The sequence below is a fragment of the Platalea leucorodia genome (assembly GCF_965183815.1).
Source record: "Platalea leucorodia genome assembly, chromosome: 13".
In the NCBI taxonomy this organism is placed as follows: domain Eukaryota; kingdom Metazoa; phylum Chordata; class Aves; order Pelecaniformes; family Threskiornithidae; genus Platalea; species Platalea leucorodia.
In genome coordinates, this window is record NC_138835.1 from 11,825,717 (window position 1) to 11,842,240 (window position 16,524).

At 58.6% G+C, this 16,524-nt stretch overlaps 1 protein-coding gene across 1 annotated transcript; it reads right to left on the bottom strand.

The window, feature by feature from the left end:
* Positions 1–1,446: 1,446 nt before the first annotated feature.
* Positions 1,447–11,363, bottom strand: EMILIN3 (elastin microfibril interfacer 3; the record flags this gene model as incomplete). Its single annotated transcript, XM_082325597.1, has 4 exons — positions 1,447–3,338; positions 3,887–4,134; positions 7,167–7,289; positions 11,167–11,363. 4 exons carry the CDS (start codon positions 11,361–11,363, stop codon positions 1,447–1,449), a joined length of 2,460 nt encoding a protein of 819 aa, XP_082181723.1.
* Positions 11,364–16,524: the final 5,161 nt, after the last annotated feature.

The following is a 16,524-nucleotide window of genomic DNA, read 5'->3' on the forward strand; positions in this document are numbered from 1 at the left end:
GCAGCGGAGGACGCTGGTGCTGGGCTCCCCGGGAGAGGCGGGTTTTGTGTGCAATGGCCTCATGGTCCAGGCACCTGCTCCACAGGGCAAGGCTGGAGTTGCTCAGGAACACGTACGACCTTTTCCAGGCTGCCTGTTTGCAGGAAACCAGAGCGACCATGGGTAAATCACTTCAGTTTTTCATTCCCAGGCTGAGCTGAGGAGAGGTCTCCAGAGGTCTTTGCAAAAGTGCCCTGCTTCCCTCCTGCCTGGGGCTCCATGTCGATGCGGGTCCCCGGGGCTGTTGGCATCCCAGTGGGCTCAGAGGAACGCGAGGAGGACGCAGGCTCCTGCTCCCACGCTGCCAGGCAGGGAAAGCCTCGCGCTTGCCCTGGAGCAGCTGCAGGACGCGATGAGGGAAACCACGTTCACAGTTTAAGCAATAAAACAGGAGAGAGCTGGGGGACAGGACTGCTCTGTGCCCATCTTGGTCTCTGCAGAGACCTACGGACACATGTCTCTTTGGGGAAGACACAAGTTTTCCATAACCCTTCACATCAGTCCCAGGTGTAACCAGAGAGCACAGCAAAGCGGGGTCCCCCCGAGGGACCACAGGGCCCTCCCCCAAATGCTGCTCCGGTGGTTTTTAGCTGCTCAGTGTGGTTCTTTGAAATACGGCAAGAGACGGGGGGGCAGCAAGAGGAAACTTTGCAATCAGATGAGCACCATGACAGTGGATTGTTCAAAAATACATATACACATACCATATATATATATATGCATATGTGTGTTTTCCTAATGCATATCCTCATATGCTCCTAAGGCATGTGCGTTCGCATGATGGAGTGAGCAGTATAAATGGATTTACCGTACACGAGGAGGGCTGCCGTCTTGGAGCGGGGAAGGCAGTTCCCCGGGGGATGTGTGAATACGTGTGTTCTTTGAAATCTGCAATTCCTGTGGTGAGTTTTGTTCCCTGCAAGGAGCCCTGGCTCTGCTCGGTCCCTGGATTAAGACGCAGGTGGTCTTTAGGTCAGAGAAAATCTATTCCTCAACTGACAACTATGGGGTTTTATTCTTCAAGAAGCGATAAATCCACAAAAATAAAATAAAAAAAAAAAGAACGTTCCCGCCTCCAGCTTCCTCCTGAATTGTCCTTCTGGGGTCATTAGCCCAGGAGCCAAAGCAACGCCCCCGGCCAGGAGGCAGTGACCCTGCTGCACCAGGGTCGGGACAGCTGCTGAGCATCGGGAGGCGAGTGCCGTAACGGCAGAGTTACGGAAAAGTGGGGCCAACAAGATTTAAAAAAAAAAAAAAAAAAAAAAAAGGGTTTGTAGCAGCTTTTAATTTATCTTTTCATTAAAAAAATTATCCCAAGAACTGTTGTCACATTGGAGTGAGTCTGTGTGATATAAGTTAATCCTGTCCTTCATGGGGAGGAGAAGGAAGAAGCGTGTGGCAGTGCGGCTAATGCTTCCCCTCCGCCTGCTCTTCCAAGTGGCCGACCTGCTCCGCCAGCTCGGAGACCTTGGCTTGGCAGTCAAGCAGGTTGTCCTTCAGTCCCGTTATTTCCTGAGAGTGGGCAGCCAGGGTCCCGTTCATGTGGTCCATGTAGTCCCACAAACTGCCCGTGTGTTTCTCCAGTTCGTCCCTGATGCCGTCCAGGCTCCCTGTGACGGCACCCAGCCTGCCGCAGATGCTCTCCACCCGGGCCACCCGGTCATCAAAGTGAGCAATCTCCTGCTGCAGGTCATGGGCCACGCTCTTGCAGGAGCTCAGGTCACTGACGATCCTGGCTTTGAGTCGCTCCAAGTCTCCCTTGAGGTTCAGGACACGCCGGTTGCTGAAGAAGAGCTGGGAGCCTTGGTCGTTGACTTTCTCCTGGATGGAGTGGACCTCATCCTCGATCTTCCGCTCATGCTCATCCAGCGAGGAGTTGACGTGTGTCATGGTGTCCGAGTACTGGGAGACGGAGTCCTTGAGCCCCGTCAGAGACTTGCTCATGGTGTTCAGGTTGATCTTCAGCAAGGTGATCTCTCCTTGCAAAGCCCCCGATGCTTCCTCCTCGATTCGCCGCTGGATCTCCAGGATGGTGGCGTTCAGCTTGCGCAGGAGGTCGTAGTTGCTGTCCATGCGGAGGAGCAGGTCCTGGTTCTTGTTCTGGCAGTCTTCGATCTCTGTCCGGAAGGTCTCCACGTCTTTGGAGGCAGAGGTGCAGCCCAGGGAACAAGTGCTCTCCAGCGTGATGAGGCGATTCTGCAACACCTCCAGTGTCTCGTCCATCCGTTTCCTCATGCTGGCGAGCTCCCCCTCCAGCACGGGCACCACCGCTCCGTCCATGCCCACGGGAGAACTGACGTTGTTCAGCTCCCCCACGATGGTCATGAACCTGTCCTCCAGGGTCTGCATTTTATCTTCAAAGGCCGTCCTCATGCCATCCACCTCTGCTACCACCGTGCCTCTCATGCTGTCCTCTATACCAGAGCAGCAGCTCCCCGTTTCTCTCTCTGTAGCATTGAGTCTGGCTTCCAGATCCTCAAAGCGTCCTTCAAAAAGGTTCCCTAGGGTGACAGTGGACATTTCTCCATCCAGCCGTGCATGCAAGTTCTTCTGGGACTCAGAGATGCTGTGAAGGCCTTTCTCGAGGATGTTCATGCGATCAGTGAGGTAGTCCAGGTTGCTGCAGCAGCTTTCCACCACCGTCAACCCTTGGATCTGGGTCTCCAGCTGGGAGATCTCTTTCTTGATCTCTAGCTCCTTCCCGTCCAGCGTCTGCTGCAGCCGTAGGTTGGCAGCTTTCTCCTCCTCGCACTGCTGCCGCACCTCTTGGATTCGGAAATCGCACGTGGTCTGGATCTTCCCCAGCTTCTTCTCGAAGCCGTCGAGCAGCTCTCCGCGCAGGTTGCTCAGCCGCGTGTCCACGTACTCCTCCAGCAGGTCGATGGAGGTGAGAGGCGAGGGCCGGGCTGACTCCAGCAGATGCTTGATCTGCCCGTCGTGGTCCAGGACCATGCCACGAACCTCGTGCAGCAAATCTGCCTTGGTTTTCAGCACGTCGCTCACCTCCGTCACTTTGGTCAGGATCTCCCCCACGGGAGGGTACGTGGTGATGTCGGCTTTGTCCGCCACATCCACCAGCCCATCAGGAATGATGCCGAAGCCCACCGTAGAGTCAGGCGTGCCCGGGCTGTTCATCAGGGAGCCGATCATCTTGGTGGTGTCCTCCTGGATGGCCAGCCGCAGGCGGTCCCCCAGGCCGCTCACCATGGTGTGCAGGCTGTCGTAGGACTGGGAAAGGCGCCTCACCTCCTCCTCCAGCCGATCCAGGCGGTCCCCGAAGAGGCCGGGCAGCTTTCTGCCTGCACAGGGAAAGAAACAGAGGGCACAGTCAGGGCTGGTGCTTGTTTCACTTCCCTCCTTCCTTGGCGATCTTCTAGATTTGAGTCCTTTTCCATACTAACATTAGCTCCTGCCTCCCTCTTATTGCCATTTCAGTGAAGTATCAGCCCACCCTTCCTCCTTTCCTCTACATCTCTTCTTAAATGATCAGGAAACCCTCTTTCTTCTTGGGATCAAGTTCTCTGCTCCCAAATTCAACAGCAGGTGATGAGAACAGCCCAGGAGAGCCTCATCTTGAGACACACTCTATCAACCCCAAAATTAATGGAAAAATGCTCTAAAGCAATGAGGAAAGGCAATTTTGAACCGGCACATTTTGAAAGAAACTAGATTAAAAAAGCCTGCGATCCTCAAAGCAATCAAATGTCAGGTCTCTGATGAGAAAGCACGTCACCCACTAAAGGTTTGCCAAATTCATGCCCTGTGCTGGAACAGAAAGAACCGGCAGGTTTGAGAGCATGCTGGCGGTGTGGTAACCTGGGGATGCGAAACAGGAGCGAGATCTCACCATACTGATTCTTCTTTGGTCCTGGAAACAGGTCAGGGTGGCTTTTTGGATAGGGAGGAAGTCTGGGAATTGGAAACATCTTTTGCCCAGGAGGCATTTTAGGGCTGGGATGTTGGGGCAGAAGGCCGGGTTGGTCGGTCGGGCTGTCGTGGCACCCTTCTCCCATGAAGCCTGGGCAGCATCTCCAGGCCAGCTCGGTCACTGTCTTGTATCCAATCTTGTATTTGGGTCTGAAGAAGGTGCGGTACCTTTCCAGGAGAGGGGAGGAAGAGAGAAGACAGTTTAGAGAAGCAACCTCAACGTCAAGCAATAGAGAAGAGTAGGGTCATGGGTCCTCTTTCCATGGGGGAAATCCGGGCACGTGGGAAAGCCTGGCTGAGACCCATGTGCTGCACCTGCAGACCATGACCCACCTCCTCCAGGAGCTCTTGCTGCACCATAGCTCAGTGTAGCATCACAGTGCCCATCCAGGGACACGGCTCATTAACCAGCACTCCGAGAACATGTGCCCGCCCTCTCCAGGACTGGACCACGAGGTGCAGGTGTGACAGCACATGGTGAGAGAAGAGTTCTCCCCAAAAAGTTGGTAACACAACTAGACAAGCCTGAGAAACAGCCCAGGGTGAGGAGGAACTATCTGAGCAGAGCCATTATTTATGTGTCTGTGGTTTCTGGAGAGGTTTTTTTGTTGGATTTGTTTTTTTAACCTGGGACTCCCGTTGTTAGTTTAGAAAAGCAGCTATAAGTGTATTGCTTTGGTCTCTGTCCTGATAGATGACCACTGTGACAGATGACACACAGTTTGGCAACTTTGGGCCCAGTAAAGCACAAGATTAAATGATGGAAGTGATTCCAAGAGCCCTGCAAGCTTGGATCACTGCCAGGAGGGGACTGGGCTGCTTCTGGCTGTGTTTTGCACTTTGAATTGACCTACAGAATTCCCTAGTGGGGTAAAAAATCCTCTTCTCAACTGTCTGAAGGACAATCCTATCCTGAAGCCTCCAGGAGGGATGAAATACCTTCAGAAAGGTATTTTCTCTATGTGTGGAAGGCATCGGTTTGATGGGAAGCCTAAGTGGCTTGGGCTGGCCTTGCAAGCGAGAGCTTTGGCAGTGGGGCAGCAGAGCCCTGGTGAGGTTTACCGGGGCAGTGCTGTGTAGTGTGCACAGAGGGATGGCTCCTTACACCTCCTCCTGCGCCCAGCTGGGATGCCCTGGGACGTTTCTCCATCACCAATTTGGGCACTACAACATTGAGCCCCCCGATACACAGCAAACAAGGGTGTGAGCCCACCTCCTTGCCCGGTGGGACACTAACAGCCTCCCTCTCTGCTCTCGCTCTACGTGGGGTCCCCACCAGCCCAGGGGAGGACTCAGCTGCTCCCTGCTCTTCGTGGCACTTTCCCATGAGGTGGCAGGGATGGGACAGGACCCTGCCAGCACCCGTGCTCCCCCCACCAGCTGAGCTGAGCTGACGACAGCGCGTTTCTCACCACCTCTGAAACACCAATGCTTTGAACCTGCCTTTTGGAAATTTCCTATCTGAATTTACGATGGCCTGAAAGTCCTGAAGTTTGCTGTTTTGCAACAAGACGCACAATTGGGCCCTTGTTCTTCTCCAGCACGTTCAGCGGAAGGTCTCGGAGGAGGCGGCACAGCCGTCCGTGCTCTACAGAGGGGCTGCGTAAGGCACTCGCACTTATCCAGTCGCTCAGGGCAGCACATGGGGCCGAGCCCATCATCCGTGTCCCTGCCCGGGTCCTCAGTGCCCCCGGCCCAGGCTGCAGCCCCCAGGCAATGCCACTTCCACATGACTCCCAGTGCGATACAGCCACCTCCGTATGTACCGCAGGGCAGGAGGAGGAAGCAAACCCAAATCCTCTGTTCTTTGAATCACTTCAAAATTTCTCAACATCAATAATTTCCCAAAGGCACAGGACAGTTTCAAAACAAGCTCTTCTTTTTGTTATTCCTCTTCACAGACACTGCGGAGTTTCTATGGTCTTTCCTTCTTAGTGAGTAGAAACCTGCCTGGATGTACCACAGCAGGAGACTGCTGCACCCAGCCACTGTCAGGGAGTGAAGCGAGGATGAGGATGGCATCCAGAAGGCAAGGCATCTTCTCTGCGTCATGCCGGCCTCTGCAGAGGAGCCCGGAGCCATTCGGCACCTCCAAACCCTTCTCCCCCTGCTCCAAACAGCAGCAAGGGGAAGTATTTTTTGCAGCTGCACAAACATTAGCTGATGGCCCCAGCACATGGAAAAACCATGCTTCCCTCTTGTGCGTGGATGCAGCATCCGAGGCTGTGCAGAAAGTTCAGCTGCGGGTCCAGCTGCTTTCAGAAAACACCCTGCTTTCACCCCGGTTTTGTTGGAGGGCTGGAGGGGCCAAGCAGCGGACACCGTGGAGATGGGAGAGGCTTTGGGGATCTCCTCCATGGGTACCAGTGGCTGCAGGATGTCCCGAAGTCCCCAAATGCTGCTAAAGCACTTGTGATGGGAGGAAGGAAAGAGCAAGTCAGCGAGCAGGTCCAACAGCCCATCTCTGCCGGGAGAGGCTGCGAGCCGAGCCCGCGGCACTGCCAGCACATGGAGAGTCCTGGCCGGCTGCAGCAGCGTGTGCCAGTGCCGCAGGAGGGGTGCCAGGCTCCAACAAGAGCCCCTCTCAGCCTGGTTTTCCTTGGGGCTCAGCTCTGCTGCTCTCGGCCAGCCTGGGGAGGATGCAGGAGAGCGGCGTTTCTGCGTGGGGCAGCATCCCCGGCCGGGGGCTGTGGAGGGTGGCAAGGCACAAAGCCCCAGTGTCTGCCCTGCCCCAGCTGCGGCACGGCGGGGTGTTTCCCTCCAGCACTGACGAGGTGGCAGAGAGTTTTGCAAATATTTTCCTGGGGTGGGAAGCCCTGAGCCACCCCCATCCACCAGCTCCGTTTCCTCCTCTCGGTCAGGCTCTCACCTAGCTGCCATCTTTCTGCCAAATTGCAGGTCGGTGACAAAATGCTTCCCTGCACACATGCACATGCACCCCCCCGCTTCCCAGGATTTCCTGATTTATTTCTGGTGAGGGATAGAGCTCCCTCTCTCTCCTGACAGATCCCATCTTGCCTCCTCCAAGCACCGCTGCCCTGCCATTAACTGCCTCGTCCAGGAAAAGCCCTTCAGCCCCTTTCACTGCCCTCTGGAAAGCAGGGGTTCACGGTCGGAAAGGTGGCACAGGGGCCCGCGGAGAGCTGTGACCTGAAGCTGGTATGGGAATGGAGCCATGCCCTGGTGTCCCCTGTACTCACAGCACTTTCCCTGGGCACTTGGGTCCCCAGCTGCACTTGTGGTACTCGGCCTTGATGTAGCTCTCGGCCCCATCCTGCAGCGTGCACGTCACGTTGCGCTGCACCACGTAGGCACAGTAGCTCCTGGGGGGAAGCACAGCGAGACACCGTCAGCCCCTGCCCCGGCAGATAGCAGCACCCCAGCTGTGCAACCAGACGCCAGGCAGGTCTGCCTGCCCTGCCCAACACTGCCTGCGAGGTCTCCAGGGGGACAGGAGCTGGAGGGAACCCCCAGTTTGTGCAGCTGCTGGGGAGGGGGCATCGCCCACCCCACCCCACCCACTGGGGACGGGGACAGCAGTGGGGCCTGGGGGAGTGCAGGGAGTGGGGATGGAGCAAAGTCCCCCAGTGCCCAGCCTGTTGCTGGGTGCACAGGCAAGGGGCAGGCAGGCTGAAAGGGCTCCTTGCTCCTGGTGTCCCCAGGCACCCCAGCTTTCACCTGCCTTCACCCGACCAGCTCCGAGAGCCTCCATGGAAGCCAGCCCTGCCCAGCCCCACCAGCTGCCCTCCGGGTGCCAGGGTGCCACCCCACAGCAATGAGGAGCCTTCTCCTCGGTCCGGGTGGATCCAGGCATCTCTCCTCTGGGTTAAGGGGGGTGCAGCTAAACCCCTGCACCCTCAGCACAGCTCTGCTCGCCTCAGCTGGGCTCTCTGCTCAGCCTCAGCCCCCAGTGTCCCTCTGAGCTGGTGGCTGCCCCGTCCTCCCCCAGCTGCAGTCACTTCGCAGTTGAGCGCTGCCTGAGAAATCAGTCTTGGTGCTGGAAGGAGACTGAGCACCCTCACCTTCTGATTTTTCACTGGCAATTTCACTGTCTGCAACAAACCCAGAGCCCCCCCCCGGCAGGTCTGCGGTGCCACCACGCTGCAGGAGGCCGGGTGCTGAGCATGGTTGCTGCTGCCATGGTCACGGCCATGTTGTCACCAGTGCTGGGGTCACCTGGAGCCCCAGCCCCAGAGCTGGGCTACACTCGGCACAGCGTGGCCTGGGTGGTGAGACGGGCTCGGGGGACAAGCAGAACTCCACCAGCAACAGCAGTTATAGGAACAGCATCCCAGAAATAGCTCCAGCAGCGTCTGGTAGGGGTGGTCTGTCCTCCTGCAGCTCCTGGAGTGCTGCCAGTGCCGGGGCCAGCCCAAAAGCCTTAGGACCTTGCTGTGGGTGCTGTCATACTCGGACCAAGCGTGGTCCTACAGTCAGCAGAGGGAGAGGAGATGCAGGCTGGCTGCAGCATTGTGGTCCCTCCACCATGGAGGCAGGGACACAACCCGGGTCCCAAGCTGTATGGAGGCTGGAAACCTCTTCAGATCCCTTGGACGGGTGGTGCAAGGAGCAGAGCCTTTTCCCTCCTAGCATCATGCCTGCAGCTGGGTGCCACAGGGTACCAGCCAGCTCTGGGCACAGGACCTCTCCTGAGTCAAGCAGCAAACCCCGGCACTGAGGATGAGGTGGCTGGGAAGAAGGCTGTGTGGGAAGGCTGAGGGAGTGTTGGTGGGACAGATGGAGGCCAAGGCTGTTCCATCTGAAGGCAGGACTGCCGGCAGGAGCAGATGGACTTGGTCCACAGGGGCAGAGACAGCAGGGATGTGCGGTGAGGCAGGGATTAAGGGCATGGGGATGTGGCAGATGGCAGAGCGGGAGGAGCGGAGGGCACAGGCACAGAGTGCAGAGCTGAGGCTGAGATGGAGGGTCAATGGGATGGAGCAGATGGGCTGGCGCGAGCTGCAGGTGCAGGGAGGTGTTCAGTGAGGCGGGAGGACCCGGCTCTCCCTGGGTGAGCTGGGGTCGCTGCGGCTCAGCTGCCTGGTGACAGGCTGGGAAGCAGCCGGAGTCCCCTGGCATCGCCATTGCACGGCCTGCGGAGAGCAGCCTCGGGGCTGAGCAGAGAAACGAGCTGCAGGGCCTCAGCCCAGCTCTCACAGGCTTGGCATGATGATGGTCCGGGTGGCATTGAGACACCTCTGGCACGTAGAGGCAAGGGAAGGGACTGGGATGGTCACACTGGAGCAGAAGGGTTTGGGGGGAAGGACTGCGGTGTCTCCTGTTTGGGGGAGCGAGTGTGTGCACGTGTGTGTGCGTGCACAGGGGGTGGGTGTCCGCACCCTCCCCAGCCCCGCCACTGTCACCCTCTGGGGACAGCGCAGCGGGGCTCGGGCTCACCCTGAGTGGGGAAAGATAGGTGAAGGAAGGACAAGCACCAGTAGCAAACACGTGAAGACAAAGTCCATCCCCTACCCATGCCAAGGCCCACCATAAGCCCCCCAGTGCCTCCGTTCAGAGGCCCTGAGCAGGCTCCTCCGTCTCCAACAGCCCACGCGGGGCAGGAGCTCCCTCCGTGAAGCAGCAAGGTGCGAGCAGGCTTATCCTCCCTCCGACACCCCAGCTCTCCCTGCTCCCTCCCAGCAGGGACCCCACACCCCCAGCGCATCCCCCTCGCTCCCCCCAGGAGCAGCACCAGCACCTCTCCCCCAGCCCCTCGCCCAGGGCTCTCCGCTCCCCTGGCTTGGGCACCACGACTCCTGGCAGCGCCGGGCATTTCCAGCCTGCCCAGGCACAAGCGGCTCTGCCCTGGCGAGAGGCTGCCGGGCTCAGAGCGTGTGCAGGGATCCCCGCTGCTCCCCACTCCTCCAAAAGTGAGTCATTTATCCGTGCACAGGGCCACACGAGAGCGAAGGCCAGCCACTCTTCTTAGCTGGAGGGAAGGGAGATCATGTGTGCATGTGCATGTGGAAACTTAGAATCACTGTCTATCCATAAATCCAGGATCTGCTTACAAACACACTGCTGACCCCCTCTGTACGTAAGCTAGTAGCCAACATGGGCACATCTACTAGCCAGTACTAATAGATGCGGCCTGCCTGTGATTACTCAGGTTACGGTGGTTCTGGCTCAGTCTCCTTCTCAGAAACCCCCTTCCTTCTCACCTACCTGTGGCTAGCAGTTTTATAGCTCCAGCCTGATGTTTTAAGAGTGAGCAGCTGGAAAATGTTACGGGTTTTGGAAAGCTCTCACTGGCACTGCCAGTATTGTTCGTCTTGAATGTTACTTTATTCATTTCAGCTTGTTCATAGCACCACATCCTCCCCTTTTCAAAGAAGCCTGACAGAAACAGTTCAGCAAACAAGCAGGGAGGGAAGCGAGCCCCCCACCAATGTAACAGCCTTTTTGCAATTGAATGGAAAAAGTCTATATTATGTGTAAAGCCCACATTCCTCATCTGCCCGAGCTTTCCAGGTTACTTGAAAACATATTTAAACTCTAGCAAGCCTGTGCTTTACAAGCAAACGCACAAATTCCCTCCAAACCAATCTGCATTTTTCACGCGTCCATCTGTGCACCACCATCCTCCCCTCCTGCACATCCCAGCCCCGCACCCGTGCCCTGCAGAACGGGTACCTGCCCCTACCCCCCAAACACACACAGGCACCCCCATCCCCACCACCCCCAGCCCTGTACCGCACGCAGCACACGCGTCCCCCCACGCATGCAGCCCACTCCCGCTTGGAAACGCAACCCCTGCACCCTCCTGTGCTGGGCGGCCCCCCGAACCTTGCTCTACACGGAGGGGGTGCACCGAGACAGACGGACAGCCGTGCCCTGCCCGCCAGCCCCGAGTCAGTACCCGCAGCTGGTGCGGGGCAAGGGATGCCCGCGGAGGGCACCCAGGGACCGCGGCCTGGCAAGGGGTGCCCGCGGCCGAGCCCTGGGAGATGGTACCCGCGATCGGTACGAGGGGTTGGGCACCCACCCAGGGGTGCCCGCGGCAGCCGGTCCCCCGGGGATGCTGCCGCTGAGCCCGGGCGTGCGGCCGGTACCGCGCTCTGTGCCCGGGGGGGGGATGCCCGACGGGAGGCGGTGCCCGGGGAGCCCCGCCGCGCAGCCGGTACGCGGGGGCCGATGTCCCGGGGACGGCGCCGGCTCCCGGTGCCCGCCCGCGGACGGGATGCGCGCAGAGTCGCTTACTTGTGCTTGCCCACGGGCTTGCCGGGGCCGAGCTGCGGGCTGGAGCCGGCCGTGTAGAGGCTGTACCTGCCGCCGTAGGGCAGGGGGGCGGCGGGGGGGTAGAAGGAGCCCTTGGCGTCGGCGAGGGCCAGCAGCGTCCCCAGGGAGAGGCAGGCGAGCAGAGCTCCGCGGCGGCGCAGCGCCCGCGCCCGCCGCATGGTCCCGGGCCCGCCGGCAGCGGAGCGGGACGGGGGCGGCGGCGGGCCCCGCCGGGACGGCGCTGCGGAGGGGACCGGAGCACCGCCCGCTGCGCCTGCCCTGCCCTGCCCTGCCCTGCCCTGCCCTGCCCTGCCCTGCCCTGCCCTGCCCTGCCCTGCCCGCCGGCACACGCCGCTCCGCCGCCCGCCCGACCCCTTTTGTACGGCGGCGGCGGGGGCGGGCCGCGCTCCTCCTCCCGCCCTCCCACAGCCGCCGACCCCCGGCCCCGCGGGCGGGGAGACAAAGCGGCCCCCCCGGGACCCCCCCCCCCGGGATCCCCCCCCGGGACCCCCCCGGCGGAGCTGAAGCTCGACCCGCGCAGCCCGGGAGGAGAGAGCTGCCGGCCGCGGAGCGGGGCTGCAGCGGGCGTGCGCCCCCTCCCCGGCCCCGGCCCCGGCCCCTTCTCCCGCTGCCCCCTCCGCCGGCACCGGCCGCGGGCAGCAGGTGCGGCGGGGGCTGGAGCCGCGGGTACCCGCACGGCTCCCGGGCCGCCCCCAGCCCGCCGGCCCGCTCTGCTTCACCCCGGAGCGAAGAGAGAGGCTGGAGGAACCGCCGCTCCGTCCTTCGAACGTGTTCGGCTCCAGGCGATTTTTGCTGCTGGAGACTGACAGCTGTCAATCATTTGACTGGCACCAGCCTGATGCATCCAGCATCACCAAGGGCCCAGCGAACCCAGCACCTGGGTTTTGCAGGAAGGGGAGGAGGGAAGCACGCTGTTTTGGAGCTGATATCAACCCTCCCTGGTTGATTTGGGCTTCGGTTCCAGGCTCCAGGAGAGAGGGGGGAATCCCTTGCCTTTCCCTGCAGCCCCGTGGATCTCCCACAGCCAAGCACACTCCCTCCCAGGCAGCTTTGGAAGGCAGGCTCCGGTCCCCTCCCCACCCTGCACGCTGCAGAGACCCCTGCTAACCTGCGCCCCGATGCCCCCACCCGCAGGTGACCCACAGCAGCGGGTGCTGGGTGCTGAGCACCCTGCCCTCTCCCAACAGCACTCCCCAGGCCCCGCACCATCAACCACAGTGGTGTATGACCCTTCGTGTGAGCCACGGGGGGCCTTTGCTGTTGGACGAGGGGAAGAGGACCCCCACCCAGGGCACCGGCAATTTGGGAGAGGGGTAACATCCCTAGTGCTGTCCAGTAGACATCAGGTTGTAGCCCTGCAGAGGTGAGGCCATGCCAGGGAGCAGGAGATTTTGTCATATAAGCAGAGCCTGGGCTGAGCATCCCCGGGCCACTCGCACCCTTGGGCATCCCACCGAGACCACACCAGGGGTTCAGTGAGGCTCCTGCCTCATCTGGCAGAGGCCAGCCCCAAGTCAGCCCGGGCAGGGAAGCACCACAGCAGGGCATGCAATGCTTCTCCGAAAGTCTTGGAGGAAAACAAGAAGTGGCTGAGAAAGGGTGGCTGGGTGGAATCCCAAATGCAGGAGTGAAACCTCCTGCTGGGGAAAGGAGGCACCAAGGCTTGGGCTGACACTGAGACAGAGATGATAAGATATGGAGACAAACGGCCTTTTTCAGTTAAAAGGAGCCTGAGGTGAATACAGAAACATTAGCAGGAGAAGAAAAATCCATAGGAGAGCTGTGCCGGGGGAGGCAGGCTGGAAACACGAGGCAGAAAAGCAAGAGGAGGAAGTCTGTGTAATGAACCAGTGCATCCTCTCAAGCGGCTCCCTCCTCTCGGTTCAATCTGCTGCAGGGTGTTGCTGCGAGCCGCCCTGCGCTTGTCAGGCTGCACCCTGCATTATGGTTTTTACATGGTATATTTGGCAGCACATAAAGCACTCCTCGTCCAGCTGGTGCATCGGATTGTTCCACTCTGCTGGGATGCTGCAGGAGGGACGGTCTATAAGCAACTCTATAAAAACAAACACAAGTCAACCGAGCCTGCATGGTTTAATGCTGGATGCCAAAGTGGAGAAATACCCTTGCGCACAGCCTTAATTTTTTTTCCCTGTGCGCAGGGAGTATGAGCCAGTTTTAATAACAGCGTGCTGCACGTGTGTGTCTGAGGCCTCAGGAAAAAAACATCTGGTGTTGCACGGTTTCAGAAAAAGCCCTTGGTCCTGGCCTTCAAGCCTGTGCTGTGATGAACGGGCACGACAGGGCAGAGTTCAGAGTGCTCGTTCGTTCTCCCTAGCCTGGCTGTGAAAGGGAAGGAGGTGGGAGCCATTGCACTTGTGTGGGTGCCTGTGTCTGTCTGTCTGTCCACCCGTCCCTGCCGTCCAACCCCACTTGTGAAGCTCCAGGTCACTTTCTGCCAGATTTCATAGCGAGGCAGGATCCTCAGAGAGACTGAATTCCATTTTGTTGTTCTGTTGCCTAATTGTTTTATGAAAAAAGGCATCTGGGTAGACAAGAGAGTGCCAAACTTGGGTCCCCACTGAGGAAGTGGATTCATCATCAACTCTATTACAAGAATCCACACAGGAGAGTGCCATTATGAGTGCCCCAAACCATGGGAAAAACTCTCATGAGCCTTATTAGCCGTGAGCTAATCCAACCATGAGACACAGAGCGGCAGCAAACTGGGATTCGTTAAGCGGCAGTGCTCAGGAAGCAGCACGGGTTTGACTCTTTGATGCTCAGCCGTGCTGCTGCCAGTCCCCACCGCAGCGCAAGCTCTGGCCGGGCACAGGAGGGTGCCCATGCGGAGCCTGGCATGGCATCCTGGCTCTGGAGAAGCACTCAGGTGGAGAAGAAAGAGGAGACTCCTTCCTACCAGGGCATCTTCCTGACACGGGCATGTCCCAGGGGTTAACAGAGAAGGTGCCAAGCCCCATCTCCCAGAGCTGCGAAGTGCATGCTGAGCACCGAGCTCTCCAGCAGAATGGAAGGGCTTTGCCACCCTGAACTGCTGCCGAAAGGCTCTGCAGACCTGCTCGCTGGTAACCGTTGGGTCAGGGAGCACCAGCCCTTGGTGCTTCCCAGAGGAAAGCTCTGCTTTCCCTCCTGGCCTTCGCTGGAGAGTAAAGGGGATCAGATCAGAGCTGCTGCTGCTGATCAAATCTGAATGCGGAGCAAACCTGAGACCCTACCAAGGGACACCCGCAGGGGTGCGTGACCTGGGAGGCTGTGTCCATCAGTGTGAGCACCTCCGGCAACAGTTCAGCTTGTGGCTAGGGAGCTTGTTTCTCCACCTGGACTTGCCAGGAGTTGATTATTTTGGGTACACCTCTCACCCCTGCACAGCTATGCTCCAAGCCAGTCCAGGAATGAAGAAGTAGAAGTTTTTCCCTACTAAGGATCCAGCAGAGATTTGGCCAAAAAGCAGGGACATTGTGCAGGACCCAGGAGACACCCAGAAACAGGGGCTCAGCTGGAGGAGATGAGAGTAAGAGCAGAGGTACTACGGGCAGCTCTTCCTTGGCTCTGTCTCCCAGGGAGGGCTGGGTAAACCACAGCAAGGCTAATTTCACGAGCGGGTGACACCAAACACTGACCTGTTCCGCTTTGCATGCTTTTTAATTAACACCTGCATGGCCTCATCAGCTGAATAATTGCCTCCCTTCATGGGTCAACAAGCCAGCAGCCCCTAACCTCCCGTTCCCACCTGGGTACGATGTTCGGTGCCTGCACAGGGTGCAGTGGGTGCGCGCTGCTGCACCACCAAACCCTCCCGCAGGCCAGCGCAGCAGTAGGAAAAGTGATAGGACAGTTCAGGAGCTCTTCAACTCTGCTCGCTCTGGGCCAGGACCAGCCTCGTCCACCTTAATCCTAAGCTTTAAATAGGAATAAGTACCGCTGCTGGAAAGGCACCCACCACGCTGGGCAGGGTGGGGTGCACCAGGCGCAGCAGTAAGAGGACAGTGGCCCTCTGTTGCCATGGGATAGGAGCAGATTGCAGCAAGGGAAATTTAAGTTGGATATTAATAATAAAGAAATATCTGGTAGTAAAATGAATATAGCCCTGGAGGAGACTGTATTGAGCCATCTGGAGATTTTAAAGGAAAGGTTAGATAAAAAAAAAATCTGTCAGGACCAATTTGGGGTAGGGAAATGGATTGGATGTCGTCCCAAGATCTCTCCCAGCCTGAGTTTTTCCAAGTACAAATTCATTTCCCAAAGTGGCAAGGCAAGAGAGCAGCTCAATTTAGAGGCAGAGTTTCTCCCTAACGATTCCCACCAGATCAAAGGCATTCCTTGAATTGGCCTTTTCCTTTGGCAGGGGGGCTGTGCCTGTGCAAGAGTGGAGCCTTCTGGAAAGCCCAGCTTTCCCAGGTGCACATCCAACAGGATCCACCCAGGGCTCGCTCTGCCGTCTCAGAGTCCCTGTGAAGACACTGCAGCTATCCCACGGCTGCTTCCCCAGCCCCAGGGAGGAACGGGGACATTGCATTGCCCAAACTGGCAGGCAAGATGCATGTCCCAAATGCCGCAGCAGTGCAGTGGGATACCCGTCCAAGGAGAGCAGCGGCCCCAGTAGGGCCAAGAGTTCTCCAGGTGCTCCAGTTCCCAGCTAAAACTGAGCTCAGGGAAGCCTGCTGTGGTCATGGCTCAGCTGCAGGACTGGAAGCTCTCGCTGGCTCCCAGCACACGCTTCTGCCACATCCCAGCTCCATGCTGGGCATGGACCGCTTCTCCCGTTGGCCCCAAGGGGAAGGAGATGCAGGCATGCAGGCAGGAGGCAGCTCCGGTCCAGCCGGTGGCATCAGAAACCCAGGCAATGTCACCACATCTGCCTTGTTTGGAGGTTGCCGAGGTTTTGTTCTGAATCAGACCCTGGCCCCACTCCCGAGAGGTGTGATTGCAGTGTGTCTGTCCCCCAAGCTATGGGGCAGGGGGCACCTGGGTTTGCCTAGGCTCCGGAGGAAGCTGCAGCCGGGGGCTGAGAACAAAATCCCTTTCTTTGTGGGAAAGTGTAGTGACTTGAAGTGGTCAGACAGCCTTATCTCTGGTTTCGAAAGCCACACGCTGATCATTTGTCAAGATTAGCGCGTGCGGTAGAAGGGATGGAGCTGTTCCAAATCCATGCTCACATCTCTTCCCTGGGCTCAAGGCCATTCATAAAAATGCCAGAGCAGCGGCGGCGGTGGCGGCAGGCAGCACATACTGGGGCTGTGGTTTGGGGAGGACTAGGAGGGGTCAACCGCAGGTTACCCAAGCGCTGAGTGGGGAGAA